Source organism: Rhinatrema bivittatum, chromosome 2 (genome assembly GCF_901001135.1).
Source record: "Rhinatrema bivittatum chromosome 2, aRhiBiv1.1, whole genome shotgun sequence".
Lineage (NCBI taxonomy): Eukaryota > Metazoa > Chordata > Amphibia > Gymnophiona > Rhinatrematidae > Rhinatrema > Rhinatrema bivittatum.
In genome coordinates, this window is record NC_042616.1 from 588,614,652 (window position 1) to 588,634,049 (window position 19,398).

The 19,398-nt window shown below is 43.9% G+C and overlaps 1 protein-coding gene across 1 annotated transcript in view; it reads right to left on the minus strand.

Annotated features, from left to right (window-relative positions):
- Positions 1 to 562: 562 nt before the first annotated feature.
- The window catches only part of EMILIN2 (elastin microfibril interfacer 2), a 175,666-nt gene continuing 156,830 nt past the window's right edge, over positions 563 to 19,398 (minus strand). The window contains exons 7-8 of the mRNA XM_029591081.1: positions 8,304 to 8,435; positions 563 to 697 (exon numbers count right to left, since the gene is read on the minus strand). Of these exons, the coding sequence (XP_029446941.1) occupies positions 8,369 to 8,435 (67 nt within the window). The 3' untranslated portion in view covers positions 563 to 697; positions 8,304 to 8,368. The remainder of the gene's footprint in view (positions 698 to 8,303; positions 8,436 to 19,398) is intronic.

A 19,398-nucleotide genomic window follows, 5' to 3' on the forward strand; every position in this document is an offset into this window, starting at 1 on the left:
ATGGAAAATGTTTTTGTAAAATGTACAAATTGCTTATGTAGTAGTGTAGAAAAGCAGACTGTGAGGTATAATTAATGAACACCTTGTGCACAAGTTAACTATAAGTGGGGAAAAAAATAAAATTTCATGGTAGAGGAAAAGTTAGACAAAAGTTACAATGACTGTTATTGAAGAATTCACTCTTAGAATAGCATTTAAAGTTCTGTCTTCTTTGGGGAAAAATAAGAGCACGATACAGATCATAAATATCAACCCTCACAAACCACCTACATAAACTGAATATATTAAAGCTTCAAATATTTATTACAATTATTCTGTTTCCTTCCAGAGTTTCTTGCCTCCTTGGAGCTGCTGAGGAGCTATCAGTGATAAGAGGACGGGTATAAAAACACGCCACTGAACGTGGAGTACATTTCATCGGAGTCCGTGTAGGCCAGTCTGCCTCCAGTTACGACAATGTTGACTTCATCTCCGGTTTTCAGGTGAAGAACCAGCTGGAAGGTCCCAGGGCCCCCGCAGATTTGCTTCCCCGCGCTGGGTTTGTGATACTCCAGCAGCTCTCTTCTGTAACCAGAAGTGTCCACTTGAGCCACACTCATATTGGACACGGACAACACCGCCTCTACGTAGTGGTCTCTTTCAGGAGCAAGGACTGCTGAGATCAGGTAGCGCCCCTCAGCTGGAGCAGTAAAGATGCCTAAAAAAAAAAAAAAATACAAATGAAACTTGTGCTTAGAAGAATGCCATGTAATGTATATATATATAACTTTTCCACCTGCCTCTCTCCTCTACCTACGTCCCTTCATGTGCTCTCCAATATCTTATCTAACACCCAAAAGAAGAGAGAATTTTGGAAATAATCTTTTCTAGTCATAAAGACCCTTCCTTCAGCCTTTGCTCCGTAGTTATATTGTCACGCTTTCCTCCTCCTTGCTCTCTGTCAGTCCCTAACCCCATTTCAGTTTCTTTTATCTAGATGTTTGCAACAGTGATTTCATCTTTGGCAAGAGGATTTTTTTTTTTTTTTAAAGTGACATATTGCTTTTAGTTTAGTCCTAAAAACGAATTTCACATTGATGCTCTTGGATCTATAGCACTGGGGCCTCATCTAAAGCCATTTTCACAATCTGTTACTAGAGGAAAGGAGAAAGCCTTCATAATAAAGCTATTAGTGCCCACTTTCACCCTGCTTCTTCTCACTCTTCTTACCACATCTTTAGCACTGTCTGCATCATCAGCCATATTCTTCACCCTTTCTCTGTTGAACGCATCATCATCTCTGACATGAAGGCTGGCAGCTAGGGTGTGGCAGTGCTCTCAGCTTTCCTCCTTATTTCATCTGTCACTCCAGTTCTTAACTATTTTTCAAAATGTCACCACCCCAGACTGCTCTCTGCTTTCCTCTCTTTCTTTTGCTTTCTACCACGCCTGCCAGTATTAAATTAGCTAATTAGACAGAGTGGAGCCTCTGAGTGCATGACCAGCAAATTTCTTTTCCCATTTTGCCAGATCGTCTGTCAGGATCCTTCCACTTCCCAGCATCTCATGCACTCTTTCATTTGAGCTCGTGCGCTGCCACTCAATCTGCAGATCTCTTCTCCAACATCTCATTTCAAATGCCTGCTATTTCCTTTCTGACTAGGATTTCTATTTTAGGTGCTTAGGATTTACAAGTTTAGGTTTTTGTTTGCCTTTTGGGGGGGGGGGGGGGCACAGGCACATTCCTCCTTCTCCTTTGGGCTTCTTGCTCAATCGGATCTGGGACTGGGGTCTGGTTCCAAGATCCTTCATACACAACTACCTGGGTGAGGAGGGTGATCTCTCATTTATATCCTTTCCCTGCTCACTTAGCCCAGTCCTCACAGGGACCATCCTTAAGCGGGAGCCATGAACCAGGGCAGGGGTGGCCAACTCCAGTCCTCAAGAGCCACAAACAGGCCAGGTTTCCAGCATATCCACAATGAGCATGCACAAGATAGATTTGCACACAATGGAGGCGGTGCATGAAAATCTCTCTCATGAATTATTCATTGTGGATATCCTGAAACCCGGATCTGTTTGTGGTGCTCAAGGACCAGAGTTGCCTTACCCCTGGCCTAGTGGGATGGAGTTTGTCATTGCTCAACAGTGACACCTAGTGGCCAATGATTGCAAGGGTCTAGAAGGTGCCCTGATGCAGGGGTGGAGGCCAACTCTGGTCCTTGAGAGCCACAGGCTGAGTTTGCAGGATAGCCACAATGAATATGGAGTGCCTTGCTCAGAGCCTTTGAGAGAGCATGTTGTTATACAAACAGCATCCAGATAGCTGTGCCAGGAGTTTACAGCAATCACTGAAGGCGTGATTTTAAAGGGGGCCCCCATCCACTGTATCTAGGAGGAGAAACTTCATAAGTGCAGAAGGGGACATTTAGTACTAACTATAATACCCTAAGCCTTGCTGTTTGTGTAACGGAGTGCCTTTTCTTTTTAATATGTATTTTTTTCCAGTTCTGAAGACTTTTGAAGTAAACATAAAAATGTGTGCCTTTCAAGAAATATTTTTTTTCAGTCCAAGTGACATAGGGAAAACTATGAATCATGCTTACCTAAATTGACATTGACTATAGCTGGGCCATAAGCAGATTGGCACCAAGATAATGGAGAATGCTGACAATATGGGAATGATTATGTCTGTGATACATCAAATCACTCGCTCCCTCAAGGCAGCTTTTAAAATGACACTTTAACTATGTCTGTTTAACACAACACAACAACAAACAAAGCCCGCTTTTAAAACTTGACCTGGGTGTAAAGGAATTGGCCATTATCTCACATTTATTGTACTTCTTATGAGACTTTACTCATATGTGCTCAGTTGGAAGTCTGCTTAGGGTTTTTGTTTTTGTTTTTTTTTCGCTTCTGCTAGCCCACTCAATTCAACTGGGTCTGTGAAAGTTGAACTGGATTTTTTTTTTCTGCTGTCACCAAAATTGTGGAAACATGTATCACTTTTTGTGCAATGCCACATGAACTCTAGCAGCCTAGGACGACATTTTAGAAAAGTCAAATTGCCTACCACAACCACACCCTAATAGTTTTCTAGTAAGGTCATCGGATTTCAAAATGCAATCAGAGCAGAGTGTGCTGAATTTTTCTCATCAATATGAGGGTCATTTTTCACACATTTTACCCAGTCAGTGGTAAGTCTATGGGAACGCTGCGCGCACACAGACTTTTACAAAAGATTTTCAGAGCAAACTTACACATATGTTTGTTTTGGTAATACTCAGTTAATTGGCAGAACGCGCACACATTTTATGTCGCAGAAAGTTACAGCAGCTCTTCAGAAGGGGTGACCTGTGATGTAATTTCTGTACATGCTTTTTAAAATGTATGTGTGCACGTAAATCCCATGTCTGGGCCTTACCCACCTCCCTCTGAAGCACCTCTCTGTAGTTCTCCTATAAAGTACATTCAAAACTGGGTTACGCGCATACTTTTATGCAAACTGAGCCTGAGGCTATTTTAGTGCAGCCATTTAACCCAGTTTTATGCAAATAAATGGCCTTGAAAATTACCCCCTCTACCTTTAATCTCATTCTAAACATTGGTTTGCGCAAGCCATTTCGGTTTTGTTTTGTTTTTTTTTTATTATTATTTATCATCTATCAAGTGATTGATGTGTCACGTCAAGGGAGAATACGTGGAAAAAGGTTTGGCATTCTTCACCATCAGTCAGGTGGCTTCTCCAACCGTCCACTAAACCCTCCTAGATCAACATCTGGCTTGCCTCCCTTTCCTCTCGTACCCAGGAGAACACTGCTGCAAACACTTCTCCGAATGAGCCACGTGCAGACGGACCCAGAGTAGCAGATCCTTCATGAGCTCTGCCCTCCTAAGTTTGACCTACATTGCAGCTGACCAAAAGGGAATACGGGGAGGGGGAGCAGCAGCATTTTCTGCCCTTGAGAAGGTAGCCCTGTCCTTTACAAATGTGTGAAGGCTTCAGCTAGCCCGAGTGTCCTCAATGTGACAGAGGTCTCACCAGGGCTGCCTCTGGGCTAACGGGCATCCTGTGCGAAAACTGTTCCCCAGATAAAGCCACAAATAGTATTTACTTACTTCTTTATTGGCTAAGTATGCTCAAGTAAAGTAGGATGAAATAAATAATAATCCCCCTCTGCCCCACAAAATAAAGTACAAAGTGCATTTTTAGAGGAGTCTCTTACAAATCTTTTTTTTTAAAGTGTCTTAAATGAGTCTGCTGCTGAGGTACTAAATAATTTAATTAATTATAGTACCCATTATCCAAGAGAATCTCTAATATGTTTACAAAAACCTCATGCCAAGTCAAAATACAAATTAGCAAAACAAGTCCATTTTGAAAAGGAAGCTGCTGTAAGTAATCACAAAAAACCTACAGTATCTTAAGCATAGATCTGAAGGACGTTAAGGCGATGAGTTCCAGAGACTGGTATCAATACAGAAAACCCACTGAGCTGCTGGAATGTAGTTACTAATTGTTCATCATCTCTGTGCTAGTAAACAGTCCCTTTTTTATGGGCAGCTTTTTTTTTTTTTTTTATCAGGTCCTTACTCATTATAGAAAAAATCTTGGAAAATAGCCCTAGACCTCATCGTATTCCCACTTTTTTCATTGTTCAGTTGGCAAATATTGCTTTGTCTAAAAATTACTTTTTATTCAAAGATACATTCTAACTGCAAAAACATGGCATAGCTATAGGGGCTACAATCCTCCTAGTGTGGCCAATCTGTATGTTTCTAACTTTAAAGAGAAGTTTCTTTATTCCTCGCCTTTTTTTAAAAACAATATTGTTGGGTGGTCAAGATACATACGGTAGATGATATTTTCTTTTTATGGCAATCTTCAACAGATGAATTAAACCTCTTCTTGAACTGGCTTAAATCTTTGGATCCTCATCCTACATTTACCAAGACTCATCATATGGATCATTTGGTGTTTTTGGATATCATGATTGTAAAGGAAAATGATAGACCGACGACCACTATATTTAGAAAACCTACAAATTGTAACAATCTTCTTTGTTTTGACAGCTTCCACCCATACTCTCTATGGACTAATTTGCCAGTAGGTCAATTCCTGCATCTTCAGAGGATCTGTTCCAATAAGAAGGATTACAACAAGCAAATCTTTGCCACAGATTCTTACAACGGGAATATCCCATGCGGATATTAAAACCAGCTTTTACAAGAGCTTTAAATGCGCACAGACATTGACTTTTGATTAAAAATGAAAAAGAAGAAAAAGACAAAAGTTTGGTTTGTATTGTTTGTTTTTCTAATAAATCTCAAGGCTTGGTATCAATTACATATAGACACTGGCATGTTTTGCAACTACACTCTGTTTTTATTGAACAACCTCTAATTGCCTGCACAAGGGGTAAAATTCTTAAAGATGTGCAGGTAAAGTCTATGTTCAATGCACCAGATATTGGGACTCCTCCTTCACCTTCGGGCCATGCCCCTTGTGGACAATGTTCTATGTGTAGTACTACGAGTCAGATACTGTCCTGGCAGAACCCTGCTTCTGGTCGGGTCTTTCATTTGAAAGGAGAAACGAATTGCTCATCAAAAAATGTTGTGTACGCTATCCGTTGTCCCTGCAATTTACTTTATATCGGAGGTACTAAACACTAGGGATGTGAATCGGGCTTCGGCCGATTGAAAATATCGAACGATATTTTCAAAATCGTCAGAAATCGGGGGCTCCCCCAAAACGATAGGAAAACTCCACGATATTGTTCGTGGGGGTTCTCTTATCGTTTTGGGGGAGGGCGGGAAAAACGGCACACAAAAATAACCCCTAAACCTACCCCGACCCTTTAAAACTAATCCTTTAGCTTCCCCCACCCTACCGACCCCCCCAAAAAAACTTTTTACAGGTACCTGGTGGTCCAGTGGGGGTCCCGGGAGCAATCTCCCGCTCCCTGGCCGTCGGCTGCCACTAATCAAAATGGCGCTGATGGCCCTTTGCCCTTACCATGTGACAGGGTATCCGTGCCATTGGCCGGCCCCTGTCACATGGTAGGAGCACTGGATGGCCCACGCCATTTTTAAAGATGGTGCCGGCCATCCGGTGCTCCCTCCATGTGACAGGGGCCAGACATGATAGAGGTCTTTAAGATCATGAGAGGTCTAGAACGAGTAGATGTGAATCGGTTATTTACACTTTCGAATAATAGAAGAACTAGGGGGCATTCCATGAAGTTAGCAAGTAGCACATTTAAGACCAATCGGAGAAAATTCTTGGTCACTCAATGCACAATAAAGCTCTGGAATTTGTTGCCAGATGATGTGGTTAGTGCAGTTAGTGTAGATGGGTTCAAAAAAGGTTTGGATAAGTTCTTGGAGGAGAAGTTCATTAACTGCTATTAATCAAGTTTACTTAGGGAATAGCCACTGCTATTAATTGCATCAGTTACATGGGATCTTCTTAGTGTTTGGGTAATTGCCAGGTTCTTGTGGCCTGGCATGGCATCTGTTGGAAACAGGATGCTGGGCTTGATGGACCCTTGGTCTGACCCAGTATGGCAATTTCTTATGTTCTTAAGTGGTTGCTCAACTTTATTTTTATTTGCAAAAAAAAACATCAAAAAAATACAATTTGAACTTTGGGACAGATGATTATACATAAAGCAATGAAGGTCTACGGTATAGGTAGTGCTTAGTATAATGGTCCTTTAATATGTATATTTGTAATATTTGAGTTAATTTTCATTTGGCTCTTGAGAATAACCAAGTCTTCACATTTTTTTTCTCAATCTAACAAACTCTTTCTCCTCCTTAGAGTAAGTGGCAAGAAGTTCCAAAGACAAGGCCCTAGATAGGGAAACGTCATTTCCCTTATATGTTCCAGATGAATTTCCTTGAGAGACTGGAGGGAAAAAATGCAATGTTCTTAAAGGGTGATAAGGAACTAAAAGACTTGCAGTGTAGGAGGTGCACCCCTCATCGAAATGCTTCAAAAGTTAAACATCTGATTCTGAACAATTGAGTTTCTGCAGGAAAGGATTTTCTTTATGAACAACATTACAGTTGTGAAGAGTGTTTCATTGGAGTGACTGTACTGGTGAGCAGGAAAAGCCCCTGTGTGAGAAGAAAAAACCCTTGAAAACACTGAACTTTTCCCCTCTGTGCGGGAGCCCTCGGGGAGGGGTCATGAGGTCTTGTGTGATCCATGGCCCTTCCCATGTGCCCCAAGAGCTGATCAGGAAGGGGCTACACAGCTCCTACCACTAGTTAGTTCCTGCTGGTAAAAATGCAACTGACGTAGCTTCAGGCACTAAAAACTACTCCTGATCCTTTTTGCCTCCCACGAGTTAAGTTTTCCAGAGCACGCTCCACACATTCAGTAAATGTTGCAGCTATCTCTGCCTATACTTTTCTAAATGGAGCACTGCTATAGAAGGGATTTTGGTTTGTTTGTTTTTTTAAACAAAACAGCTGATCTAAGAAGAGTACAAAAAGGAACTTTCTTGTTATCACAAAGATTAACATCTTAACTCTAGAATCAAATGAACCTTCTGCATGCATGAGTGAAATGTAACCACTTTCCTCCTAATTCACAGAGGGCTGGTTTTTAAAAGGGTTATGCGCATAAGGTTCACGCGTAACTCTTTTAAATCCCCCCTGCGCGCGCCGAGCCTACTTTGCATAGGCTCGGCGGCGCGCACAAGCCCCGGGATGCGTGTAAGTCCCGGGGCTTGCAAAAAGGGGCGGTCGGGGGCGTGGCCAGGGGCGTGGTTTAGGATCAGGGGCGTGTTCGGGGCGTGTGGGCGGTCCGGGGGCATGGCCGAGTGCCCCGACACAGCGGCCTGTGTCGGGGCCTGCTGCGCCGGCGCGCGTAAGTTACTACTGCCCGGAGGCAGTAGTAACTTTTAAGATAAAGGTAGGGAGGGGGTTTAGGTAGGAGAAGGGAGGGGAAGGTGCGGGGGGGTGAATGGAAAGTTCCCTCCGAGGCCGCTCTGATTTCGGAGCGGCCTCGGAGGGAATGGGCAGCGCGCAGGGCTCGGCGCGCGCAAGGTGCACAAATGTGCACCCCCCTTGCGTGCGCCGACCCCGGATTTTATAAGATACGAGTGGCTACGTGCGTATCTTATAAAATCCCGCATACTTTTGTTTGCGAGCGCGTAGATTTGTAAAATCTACCCCAGAGCCAAGGAGCAACTTTCTTCTTATTTCAGTGGCAGCTGCTGTTTGTTCCAGCAAAACAAATAGGGTGACCATTTCCATCCACTCTTTCCCACCTTGAAAAATGCTGCTCCTGGGCCTGCACTGCTTACCTGTGTAAGGGTTATAGGAGTCGCCATCGTTCACAAGCACTTTATTGAAGTGGACAACTCCAGCTTCAGCGGGAAACGGCCTCTCTGTTAAACCAGCAGAAAAAGCTACTAGCGATGCAGCAGCCCCAGTACCTAAAACAAAAATGTTTAAAAAATGATCAAAAATACAAAACTAAGTTAAATAGTCCCCTGTTTTAAGAACAGGTGAGCCTGCTTGGATTTCCTCTGAGGTGCTTATAAAATTGAGAAGTCTCCTGTTGCTCAGGGGATTCAGGATCAAGCTGCTTGACTCTCTTGCCAAAGCTTAGCAGAATACAAGCTGAATCCACCTAGACTCTGATTCCTATTGCTGACCTGGCCTGCAAACCTGGCATACCCATTTAAGGTCTATCTGCTGTAATATTTCTGCCGCAAACTATAGGTTAGGCGGGGCAGTTGCATGGACGAGAAGAAATCTTCCTGCTAAATTTGAACAAGGAGAGCTCACTTAAAGGTAGATTTTAAAAGCGCTGCTCATGCAAAAATGGCCTCATGCAAGCGAGCAATGGGAATTTTAAGAGTCAGGAAGGATGCACGTACATACCTGTGTGCGCGTCTAGAATAAAATGGCCAAAAAGGGGCGGGGCATGGGCGGTCCAGGGCAGGGCCAAGACTTGCGCGAGTAACCCCAAATTTTGCAAGAGAGAGAGAGAGAATATGACACTTTGAGGTAGATCTTTAAAAAGTACCCCGGATTTTATAAGATACAAGCGTAGCCACGCGTATCTTATAAAATCTAGGGTCGGCGCGCGCAAGGCTGCGCAAAATCGGCAGCCTGCGCACGCCGAGCCGCGCAGCCTGCCTCCGTTCCCTCCGAGGCCGCTCTGAAATCGGAGCGGCCTCGGAGGAAACTTTCCTTCCGTGTCCCCCCCACCTTCCCCTTCCTTCCCCACCCCCGGCCCTACCTAAATCCCCCCTACCTTTGTTGGGCAAGTTACGCCTGCTTGAAGCAGGCGTAACTTGCGCGTGCTGCCTTGCATCCCCCGGCACAGGCCGCAGTGCCGGGGTACTCGGGACCGCCCTCCCAGCCCGCCCCCGAACCGTCGCCACGCCCCCGGACCCACCCCGGCCCAGACACGCCCCCTCCCGCCCCTTTTACGAAGCCCCAGGACTTACGCGCGTCCCTGGGCTTTACGTGCGCAGGGCTTTTAAAATCTAGCCCTTTATATAACTCCCACTGTAAGAGGAGCACTTTCAACTCAGGGTGGATTTTGGGGGGAGCGGTGCGTGTTACAGTGGTCTGCCTAGGGCGCAAGAGTCTGTAGACCCTTGTAACACCACCCCAAAACCCACCCTGAGTTGAAAGTTCCCCTCTTACAGTGGGAGATATATAGAGTATCTGATTGTCTCTCTAATAGTCTCTCTCTCACTTGCGGGAGCATGTTATTAAAATATGCACGTAAAAGCTGCACCCATGTGCACGGCAGGGATATTTTAAAGTGAATCATGTGTACTTGCATTCCTTTTAAAATCAGCCAGTTAAACAACAGTGCATCAGACAGACAAATACAGCCTTGGAAATTTGAATTCTGGTGCGAGTCAGATTAGGCAAAAGATCAGAGGTAAATCAGCCAAAACGGGGCTGGCAACAGACAGTTGTGACTGATCCTGGCTCTTACTTGATTGCAGGAAATTTCTTTTTCTTTAAGAAATTCAATAACTAATTCCTCCTGTTCCTTTCTGTGTGCTGTCATTCATTCTTTCTTTGGTGGATTTCCATAAGCAGCATAAATAGAGCTCACATTTACCCATAGTATCAATAAATGATTGTCAATCAAAAACACAAGGCCAAATACATTTAAATTTTTAGACAAATTAAATTACTTTGAAGAAAGTCAAGAGGAGCTGTCAGAAAAGATGTGAAGTATGTTAGAGTTTAGTTAGGACTGCAGTCTCCTGGTAGATTTCCCCCTGATGTGTCAGCAGGATATGAACAAACCAGTGCCCTACAGAGACCTTAGCCAGAATATAACGTTCTTTGGAAAATAATTGGCACCATATCCTTTTCTTTCCTAGGAGAATCATAGCTCACTATGGGCCAGAAATGCTTTTAAAGTTGCCTTCCTTCATTCCTGTGAAGTGAATTAAATAAAATTATGGGGCATTTCAATTAATTTCTTTTGTGCATACATCACTAGCCACAATCTGTTAGAAATCTAAATGGGAGACAGCCTCTCAACAGGGGAGACATTTGTTTTCAGGCTTAATCAGTGACATGTTCAAGGAGGATCCTTATTTTATGAACCTAAAGAGCATCTCACCCAGTGGAGCACTGCTGGTGAGAATCTCTTGAAAAGAATTTGGTAGTAGGAAGAGCACCTTAATTAGGAAACAGGTAGCACATCATCCTATATATACTGCAAGTTCCAGGCATCTCCAGCTCTACTGGCCAGCTGCAGAGACCTATGCAGAAGACACACAACAGCCTAACCACAATGTGAGCATGTACTCGCATTACAGTTTTTACTTTCCCTTCCTCCCAGTCCCAAAATGTAGCACTATATTCTGAAAAGTAGGAAAGAAAACAGAAGAAAGTTCATCCAACCAATAGTCGACGATGTTTCCCCGTTTCTAAGGAAGGGCTCTGAGCAGAAAAAGGAGGTGATCTTTTCTTCGATTAGCACTTTTGCCTAGTGCTCTGTGTAAGGGCACTAGTGTCAGTTTGTTTAGTTAACAAAAGATATAACTAAGCACTTTTTGTCATAAAATCTTACATTATTCCTTTTAGCCCCCTTCTTATGTATACATGTATATTTTCCCTTGATCCACTCTTTAACATGAATAAATGTCTTACTATACATATACTGGGTACGCACACAAAGATTCTGAATCAGCACACGTATGAAGCTTGGAAGCAGTTACGCTGATTGTCAAGGTCTTAACAAATGACAACACACTGAAATACTTTTTTTGATGTTAGTCAAGGTTTTAATGGACTATTTTAAAATCTCAGCATCACTGAACTTTATTATTTCTAGTGCACACCGGACATAAAGTGCTCTTTCTCTTTCCCTTTTTCTTACATTTTTAAACTTGTATTTAAAATTAAACTATGTTCAGCTAATATTTATCTAGCGTTGAATAGCTTAGATAGTGGAGCTCATTATTTGCTTCTGAGTAACAAGTAAACTTAATTAATTACTTTTGAATAGAACATGGGTGGATAAATAATCTTTCATTAAAACGACCAGTAAATAACTATGCAATAGACAAGACGTATTCCATGCATTAGAACAGCAATTCTCAACCGGTGTGTTGCAACACACCAGTGTTTCGCCAAGCACTGGCAGGTGTGTCGCGACTCCCAGTGGCCCACTGCCCTGGCTATGCTTCCTTTCTCCCTTTTTCCTGTCCTGTGGGAAGCCTCCTCCCTTCTTTCTGCCCCCGCTGGCTAATGGGAAGCCTCCTCACTTCTTCCTGTCCCTGTGGGCCAATCGAAAGCCTCCTCCCTTCTTCTTGCCAGTGGCAGCAGGAAGAAGGGAGGAAGCCTCTGATTGGCCAATGGGGCGGGAAGCAGGGGCATCCCATAGCTCGGAGATGGGAGCTCTTCCCCATGGCAGTGAAGAGGAAGCCTAACCCTGCCGAAGCAAGGCCACCATGGGAGCTCATCCCCATGGCGGTGAAGAGGAAGCCCAACCCCGCCAAAGCAAGGCCACCATGGGAGCCCAGCCCTATGGTGGTGAAAAAGAAGGCCTGCCTGAGTAAAGCCACAGCTGAACTGGAGCCCATCCCTGCGACAAAGAAAAAAGAGGTTTGGCGGTGAGGCCTGGTGCATACATGTGAGAATGGGAGTCTAAGTGTAGGCGTTTGTGCCTCAGAATGGGAACCTGAGTGTAGGTGTTTGTGCATGACAATGGGAGCCTGGCTGTTTGTTTATATGTTAGAATAGGAGCCTGAGTGTGGGTATTTGTGTATGTGTGTGTTAATGGGAACCTGGGTATGGGCATTTGTGTGTGTATGTGAATGGGTTCCTGGGTGCGTGAGTGAGAGCTTGTGTGTATGGTAGAATGGGAGCAAGAACATTTATGTATGACTGAGAGAGAGAGTCTGGTTGGAGGTGATGTGTTTCTGTGTGTGAGAGAGGAAGAGACTGGTCAGGGAGGTGATGTGTTTCTGTGAAAGAGAGAGACAGACTAGTCAAGGAGGTGACTGGTGTGTGTATGAGAGAGAAACAGGTCAGGAAGATGACTGGTGTGTGTGTGTGTGTGTGTGTGTGTGTGTGTGTGAGGGAGAGAGACAGAGACAGGTCAGAGAGGTGACTGGGATGTGTATGAGAGACAGACTGGTTAGGAAGGTGACTGGTGTGAAAGAAACAGAGACTGGTCAGGGAGGTTACTGATGTGTGTGAGACAGAGACTGGTTGTGAGGTTTGTGTGTGAGTGTATGTGTGTGAGTGACTGGTTGTGGGCCCTAAGGAAGAGGATCATGAGGACAGAGCTTCAGCAGCCATTGCTGTTTCTGGTGTGTGCTTTTGGCCTGCAAGGGAAAGGAGTAGGAGAGTTGCTGGAGAGGGTAAGTAAAGGTGGCTTTTTAAGTTTATTTTTCTTGATTGACTGCTATTTTAATTATTGGGTATTAAGTGATGTATCTGCTGTTTTGAAATATTTTATTGATACTTGGACAATTTTTAATAATTTTTATGAGTTTTTAATTGTTGGATGTTGTTCTGTTCATCAGCTGTTTTGTAACATTTATTAGTATAGCTTTACAATTATTTCTGTGTGGGGATCTATAGCAGCTTGGCTTATTCTGTTTTCTTAATAAGAAGTGTATTAGTGTTTAGGGCCTGGTTTATATTTGTAGTGTTGTCTTATCATAGATAGGGTTGTTACTGTTTAAGTCTGTTCCATAATACAGGTGTAACTTTGTGCTGATTAGTTTGTATGCAATATTGCACACAAATATTGGTGCTATATTTTTCTTTACATTTCTCCAGGTTCGCACTGCATGCAGAGTGACTTTTTTGGTTTTCCATTTTAGTTTCTGTCTCCATATTTATAATTTGTGGTCTTTCTGTACTTGGTGAAGGTCAGTTCTGTATGTGTGACCGAGGTGAGGTATTTTACTAGCATGTAGGCATTTGTATCAATCTTATTTGTTGTATTTTCTCAATAGGATATGCATTAGTGGTAAATTACTGTCTTTTCATAAGGAGGGCTATTGTGCCTGGTAGTAAAGGGAATTTGTTTTGCTTTTACTGAGATGTCATCGAACCAGAATAACGTTTCTGTATGGATCTGCTCTGCACACATTGTTGGGGGTCGAGGGGGTTCCTGAGGATGCAGAGTGTATGCTTACATTTAGCCCCATGATGGTCACATGCTCAATGTGTCACGTATGTGAGAACCATCTGTCAGGTGTGTCTCAGCCAAAAAAAGGTTGAGAACCACTGCATTAGAAAATACATAAAGAAAACCAAACTACCAGCATCATTATATGATGAAGTAAAAGAGGATGTTAAAACCAAAAGGCCAGAGGTCACGTGAGGGGATGAGCTGAAGCAGACGTGCCTAGCTTCGGCTCCCTGCTCCACAGCACGAACTACAGGCAAATATCCTTTTGCAAGGCGAAAAATACCTGATTCTATCCAGGGTCAGGTAGCACATGTCGATTGTAAACTTCATGAACCGATCGCCGGGTGCAATGACGAGCAAGAGCACAAGAAAAGAAAAAGAAAAGACGAAACCGGCGGCTGAGCACAAAATGGCCGCGACCGCATGCGATCCCGGGCCCATGCAGCATGGCTCCCTTACGGCAGAGGCTCTAAAGGAAATCATCGCAACCACTTTAGATGAGAAATTAGCCGGGATTTCTGAGAAGCTATCGGAGGTAAGGGAAGCCCTCACAGAATTAGCCCCCCGAATTGATCACGCAGAGGGACGTATTTCCCTGCTTGAGGACGATATGCTGACGCAAACGGGGAAAATAAGCAAGCAGGAAGAAATAATAAAAGAGTTACAAATCAAACTGGATGATCTCGAAAATCGGTCAAGGAGGGCTAACCTGAGATTCTTAGGTTTACCGGAGACAGTAGATGAACAACAGCTCGAGACCTTCCTGGAAGATTGGCTACCGGAGGCGGTGGGGGAGCCAGAGCTTAAGGGTAAGCTGCACATTGAGAGGGCGCATAGGGTAGGTCCGCGAAAAGACACGGACAATCGACCCAGGATCGCAATAGCGAAAATCCTAAGTTATGCTCATAAACAAAAATTATGGTTGGCATCCAGGAAGAAGGGAACCATTGAATATAAGGGGCATAAAGTCAGAATAACGCAGGATTTTTCCATAAAGGTCTCTCAAATGAGAAGAGCTTTTTCACCAACATGCTCTACTTTGGTGGAGAAGCAGATTAAGTTTGCAATGCAATACCCTGCCATCCTCAAGATATGGCATGGGGGGAAAGGACATACGTTTAATCACCCGGAGGATGCCCAAAAATTTCTGACCTCGCTAAAATTATGAGGTCACTGCTATCTCCTATAATTGTGCGTCACTTTGGAAATAATGTCGACATACTACTACAAAGTGGGCTGTGGAGCAGGGCCACTTCATAAGCGTGATCTCCGAGAGCCTCCGTGAGAGGTTTTTTTTCAGAAGATCCCTGACAAGGGATGGGGGTGGGGGTAATGGGAAACGGGCGGGGGGGGGGGGGGGGTAAGGAATTACGATTTAGGATCTGGGTTTGGGGAGGACCGCAACTGGGACGCACTGAATTTGGACACTGTTATTGCTCTTATAGACCTGCCGGTGGGGGAACAGGGGAGGTGCAAGCGATTTGAGGAATGCCACCTGGTACCTCTGACGGAAGCTGAGGGACAGGTTAGGCTGGGAGCCTGGACCTCTCATGAAACAGTCTTTTGGTTCTATCAAAGTGCTGTGAATCCTTTCAATGAGTAAGATTAGGATAATATCGTGGAACGTGGACGGATTAGGTTCGCCGATAAAGCGGAAGTCCGTTTACCAGCATCTCCGAAGATTGAAAGTCAATATTGCATGTATCCAAGAAACCCATTTGCAGGAAAAAGAAAACAAAAAACTGCGCAGGGAATGGGTCTCCGATTGCTACTATTCTTCAGCTAAAGGGAAAAAAGGGGGAGTTTCCATTTTAATTAATAAAAACACACCTTTCACTCTCAGTAAAGAAGTAGCAGATCCCGAAGGCCGGTATTTGATACTGACTGGTACACTTGCAGGGAAAACCATCACTCTCTGTAACATTTATGGGCCGAACTCGCCGGATCATTTATTTTTCCAGAATATTATTAACCTGTTGATGGTGCATGCTACTGGTGACATTATAGTGGCCGGGGACATGAATTGTGTCTTGGATGCAATACTGGACAAATCTCAACTTCCCAAGGGCTATCGCCAAAAAACGAAAACAGGAGTACAGCAGCTATGTCAACAGCTCCACTTGATTGATCCATGGAGAATATTGAACCCGACGTCCAGGGATTACACTCACGTGTCGAGAGCTCACGGAACGATGTCCCGAATAGATTATCTCCTAGTGGCGGATAACATGTTTACAAAAGTGGGTGCGGCAGAAATAGGAGCCATGGGGATAGCAGACCATGCTCCAGTCTGGATTGATTTGTGGTCATCATCCGATAGAAAATCACATAAATCGTGGAGGTTACCTGGCCATCTCCTCCAGGACAAGGAATTTCATCAGTACTTGAGGTCTCAATGGAATACTTTCCAAGAACATAACAGCCAACATGCGGAAGATGTAACCCTATTTTGGGAAACAAGCAAAGCGGTGCTGAGAGGCGCTATAATTGCTTATACGGTGAAAAAGACTAAACAATTGAATAATACAATTCTTGCCCTGGAAAAGAAACTACAACAAGCAAAGGCCAACTTGGCAGTGGATCCCTCTCAACATAACAAGATTTCGTATTGGGCGTGTTTACAATCTTTGAACGCGCATTTACACCTCCGAGCTCGAAATTCTATTAAAGCATCGGATCATTTCTTTTTCCGACAAGGAAATAAATCGAGTAAATTGGTGTCACGCCTAGTAGCCACACAACGGAAAAAATCCTATATAACCGGATTAAAATCCACTTCTGGAACTTACGTGACGTCTACAGAAGGTATCCTGGATATCTTAAGGCAATTTTACGAGCACCTATATAGAGAGGACCGAGAGGGAACACAACTGGATGAAGCAGTTTTTTTTCAGGACATTGATATGCCTTCTCTTACAGATTTACAAAAAGAATTGCTTACCAGACCAATAACAGCGGGGGAGGTGTTGGGAGTGATAAAGATAGGGAAAAGTAATAAATCGCCAGGACCGGATGGATTCCCAGCGGAATATTATAAGATCTTGGGGGACCAGCTTAAGGAGGTGCTTGCATCTTTTTATAATAAAGCTTGGAAGGAGACTGGATTCCCTGCGACTTTCAATTCAGCATTTATCACAGTTTTACCTAAACCTGGGAAAAATCTGGAACAAGCCGCCTCATACAGACCAATCTCCCTCCTGAACTATGATTTGAAACTTTATGCCAGACTTCTCGCAATTCGGATGGGAGCTGTTTTGCCTCATATTATATCCCCTTACCAAGCAGGCTTCGTGAAAGGGAGGAATGCGGGAGCGCATGTGCTTCGGTTGGTGGCTGCTCTGGAGACTTCACATCATCTTCAGGCCCAGGCTATGGCCGTCAGCTTTGACTCCGAAAAAGCTTTCGACCGCGTGTCGTGGGCATACATGTTTTCCGTGTTAAAGAGATTTGGCTTTCCGGACACAGTAATCAAGGCGATTTCTATCCTATACGCTACTCCGAAGTCGTATATCGTGGCCAACGATTCCATCTCAGCAGAAATCCTGATACAGAGAGGCGTGAGACAAGGATGCCCTTTGTCGCCGATTTTATACATCCTTTCCTTGGATCCGCTGCTTAGGAAGCTGGGAAACTCTCCGGATATCAAAGGACAACCGATAGGACGGGACAGCTTTACAGTAGCGGCTTTCGCCGATGACATGCTGGTATATATGACTAATCCCTTGACAGCCTTGCCGCATGTCCTGCAGTTACAATCCGATTTTGGCAAATTTGCCGGATTAAAAATTAATGTGGATAAGTGTGAAGCCTTGGATGTTGCTGGAAGCCTGCAGAATAGCTGGCCAGGCGGCTTTCCTTTAAAATGGGTATCCACGTCCTTGAAGTATTTGGGTATCCAAATCCCGGCGCAACCAAAAACCTATACGCGATGAATGTAGTCCCTAGGAAGGAACAGCTTCTCAATAATCTGCGAGCCTGGCAAACATTGCCGCTATCCCTAACTGGAAAAATCTTACTCATCAAAATGAAAGAAATTTCGAAATGGCTATACTTATTCAGCATGCTTCCAATTTGGCTGAAGAAACAGGATGTGATGGACATCAACACTGCATTGCGTAAATATTTATGGAATGGGAAGCGAGCACGAATTCCTTTAACAACGCTCATGAAATCAAAAAGAGAGGGGGGCTTGAATTGCCCCAGTTTACGAGCTTATAATTGTGCAAGCCTAATGAGACACATTAAGGACTGGATATTTATAGAGGAAGGGTGTGCCACTCTACAATTTATCATGCAATGGGTGGCACCATTTCATCCAGGCGCAATCTTACAATGTCCACCTAGGATGTTCCCACAACGTTTTCAATCAAGTGTGCTCATACAACCGCTGCGCTTGACGTGGAAACACATATGCTTTTTATTGCACATTCAATCGGAGAATACTGCATGCCAGCCGATCACGGGGAACCCAATGTTTATACCGGGGTCAATGCATGGACTTTTCCAAAGATGGCGACAGCAAGGCCTGTCGACGATTATGCACCTGTTAGATTGGACGACGCAATCTGTTCATTTATACAGCTTCCAAGACTTGCAGGATAAATACGGTATACCGAAAGCAGATTTCTACGGATACTTACAAATTAGAAGCTATGTACAGGAGCATTTTCATGCCATTTCGTCCTTCTCGGCATCGTACCGTATCAAACATATCCTACAAGGCCCGGATGGAAAAAGGGTTAGGTGCGCTGAATATTACCAGGCGATTATGACACTATCGTATCCGAAAACTTTTACTGTCTTGACAGAGAAGTGGAATAGGTGGTTGCCAAGCACTATCTCAGAGCAGGATCTGGAAGAATGTCTCAGTAGAATACCCAAAATTTGCGAGAATGTGGCTTTACGGGATAAATTATATAAATTTTATTATCAAGCCTTCTATCCCCAGTATATAGCCTTCCAAATGGGCCTCATTACAGAAAAAGCTTGTCTTCGATGTAAGGCGGACAAACCTGATTACTATCATAGTTTTTGGTTATGCCCAGTAGTGGAAAGATCCTGGCAATCGTTACAGAAGACTTTGCATCAGATATGGGGCATTTCTATAACACTGGATCCCAAGGTCTGGTTATTTGGAGTGGGAGTGGAAGAAGAGGTCTTCGACGATACGTATCAATTTCAATTCTTTTGCAAACTTACTATGACTGCTCTGGACGCTATACTAGCCCAATGGCTAAATCCGAAACCCCAATATCAGGCGGTTTGGAAAACTAAATTTCACCAACTACTTCATAGAGAGCAGTTAACAGCAGCTCACAAATCTGTGGCGTTCCAACATATCTCGACAAACATATGGAAAGACTATTTGTCACTACTGCCGCAGGAGGCGTTATCATACTTGCAGTACCCGGAGGACAGTCGAGAGCTGGATGGAGACCGGTAATTGTATATATGGACTCTGACATTATATGTGATCTACTGGCAGAAGTTTGGGGACAATGCAACTCGAGATGCTATGATTGTGGAGTATGGGAGATGCAAGTACGCACTCAATTGGGAGTCCTCTCTAGTCATGAACAGAATTTCCCTATTTTTGTAGAAAGTTTATACTGCATATCGGAGGTTATTTATTGCATGTCGTAATGTTGAGCTGCATGATAATTAATAATCCTGGTGCATGTGGTCAGTGAAGTGTATTGACATCCTATTGAATATATGTACCAGGAGGGACTACCCACTGCTGGAGAGGGAGCCCGGAAAAG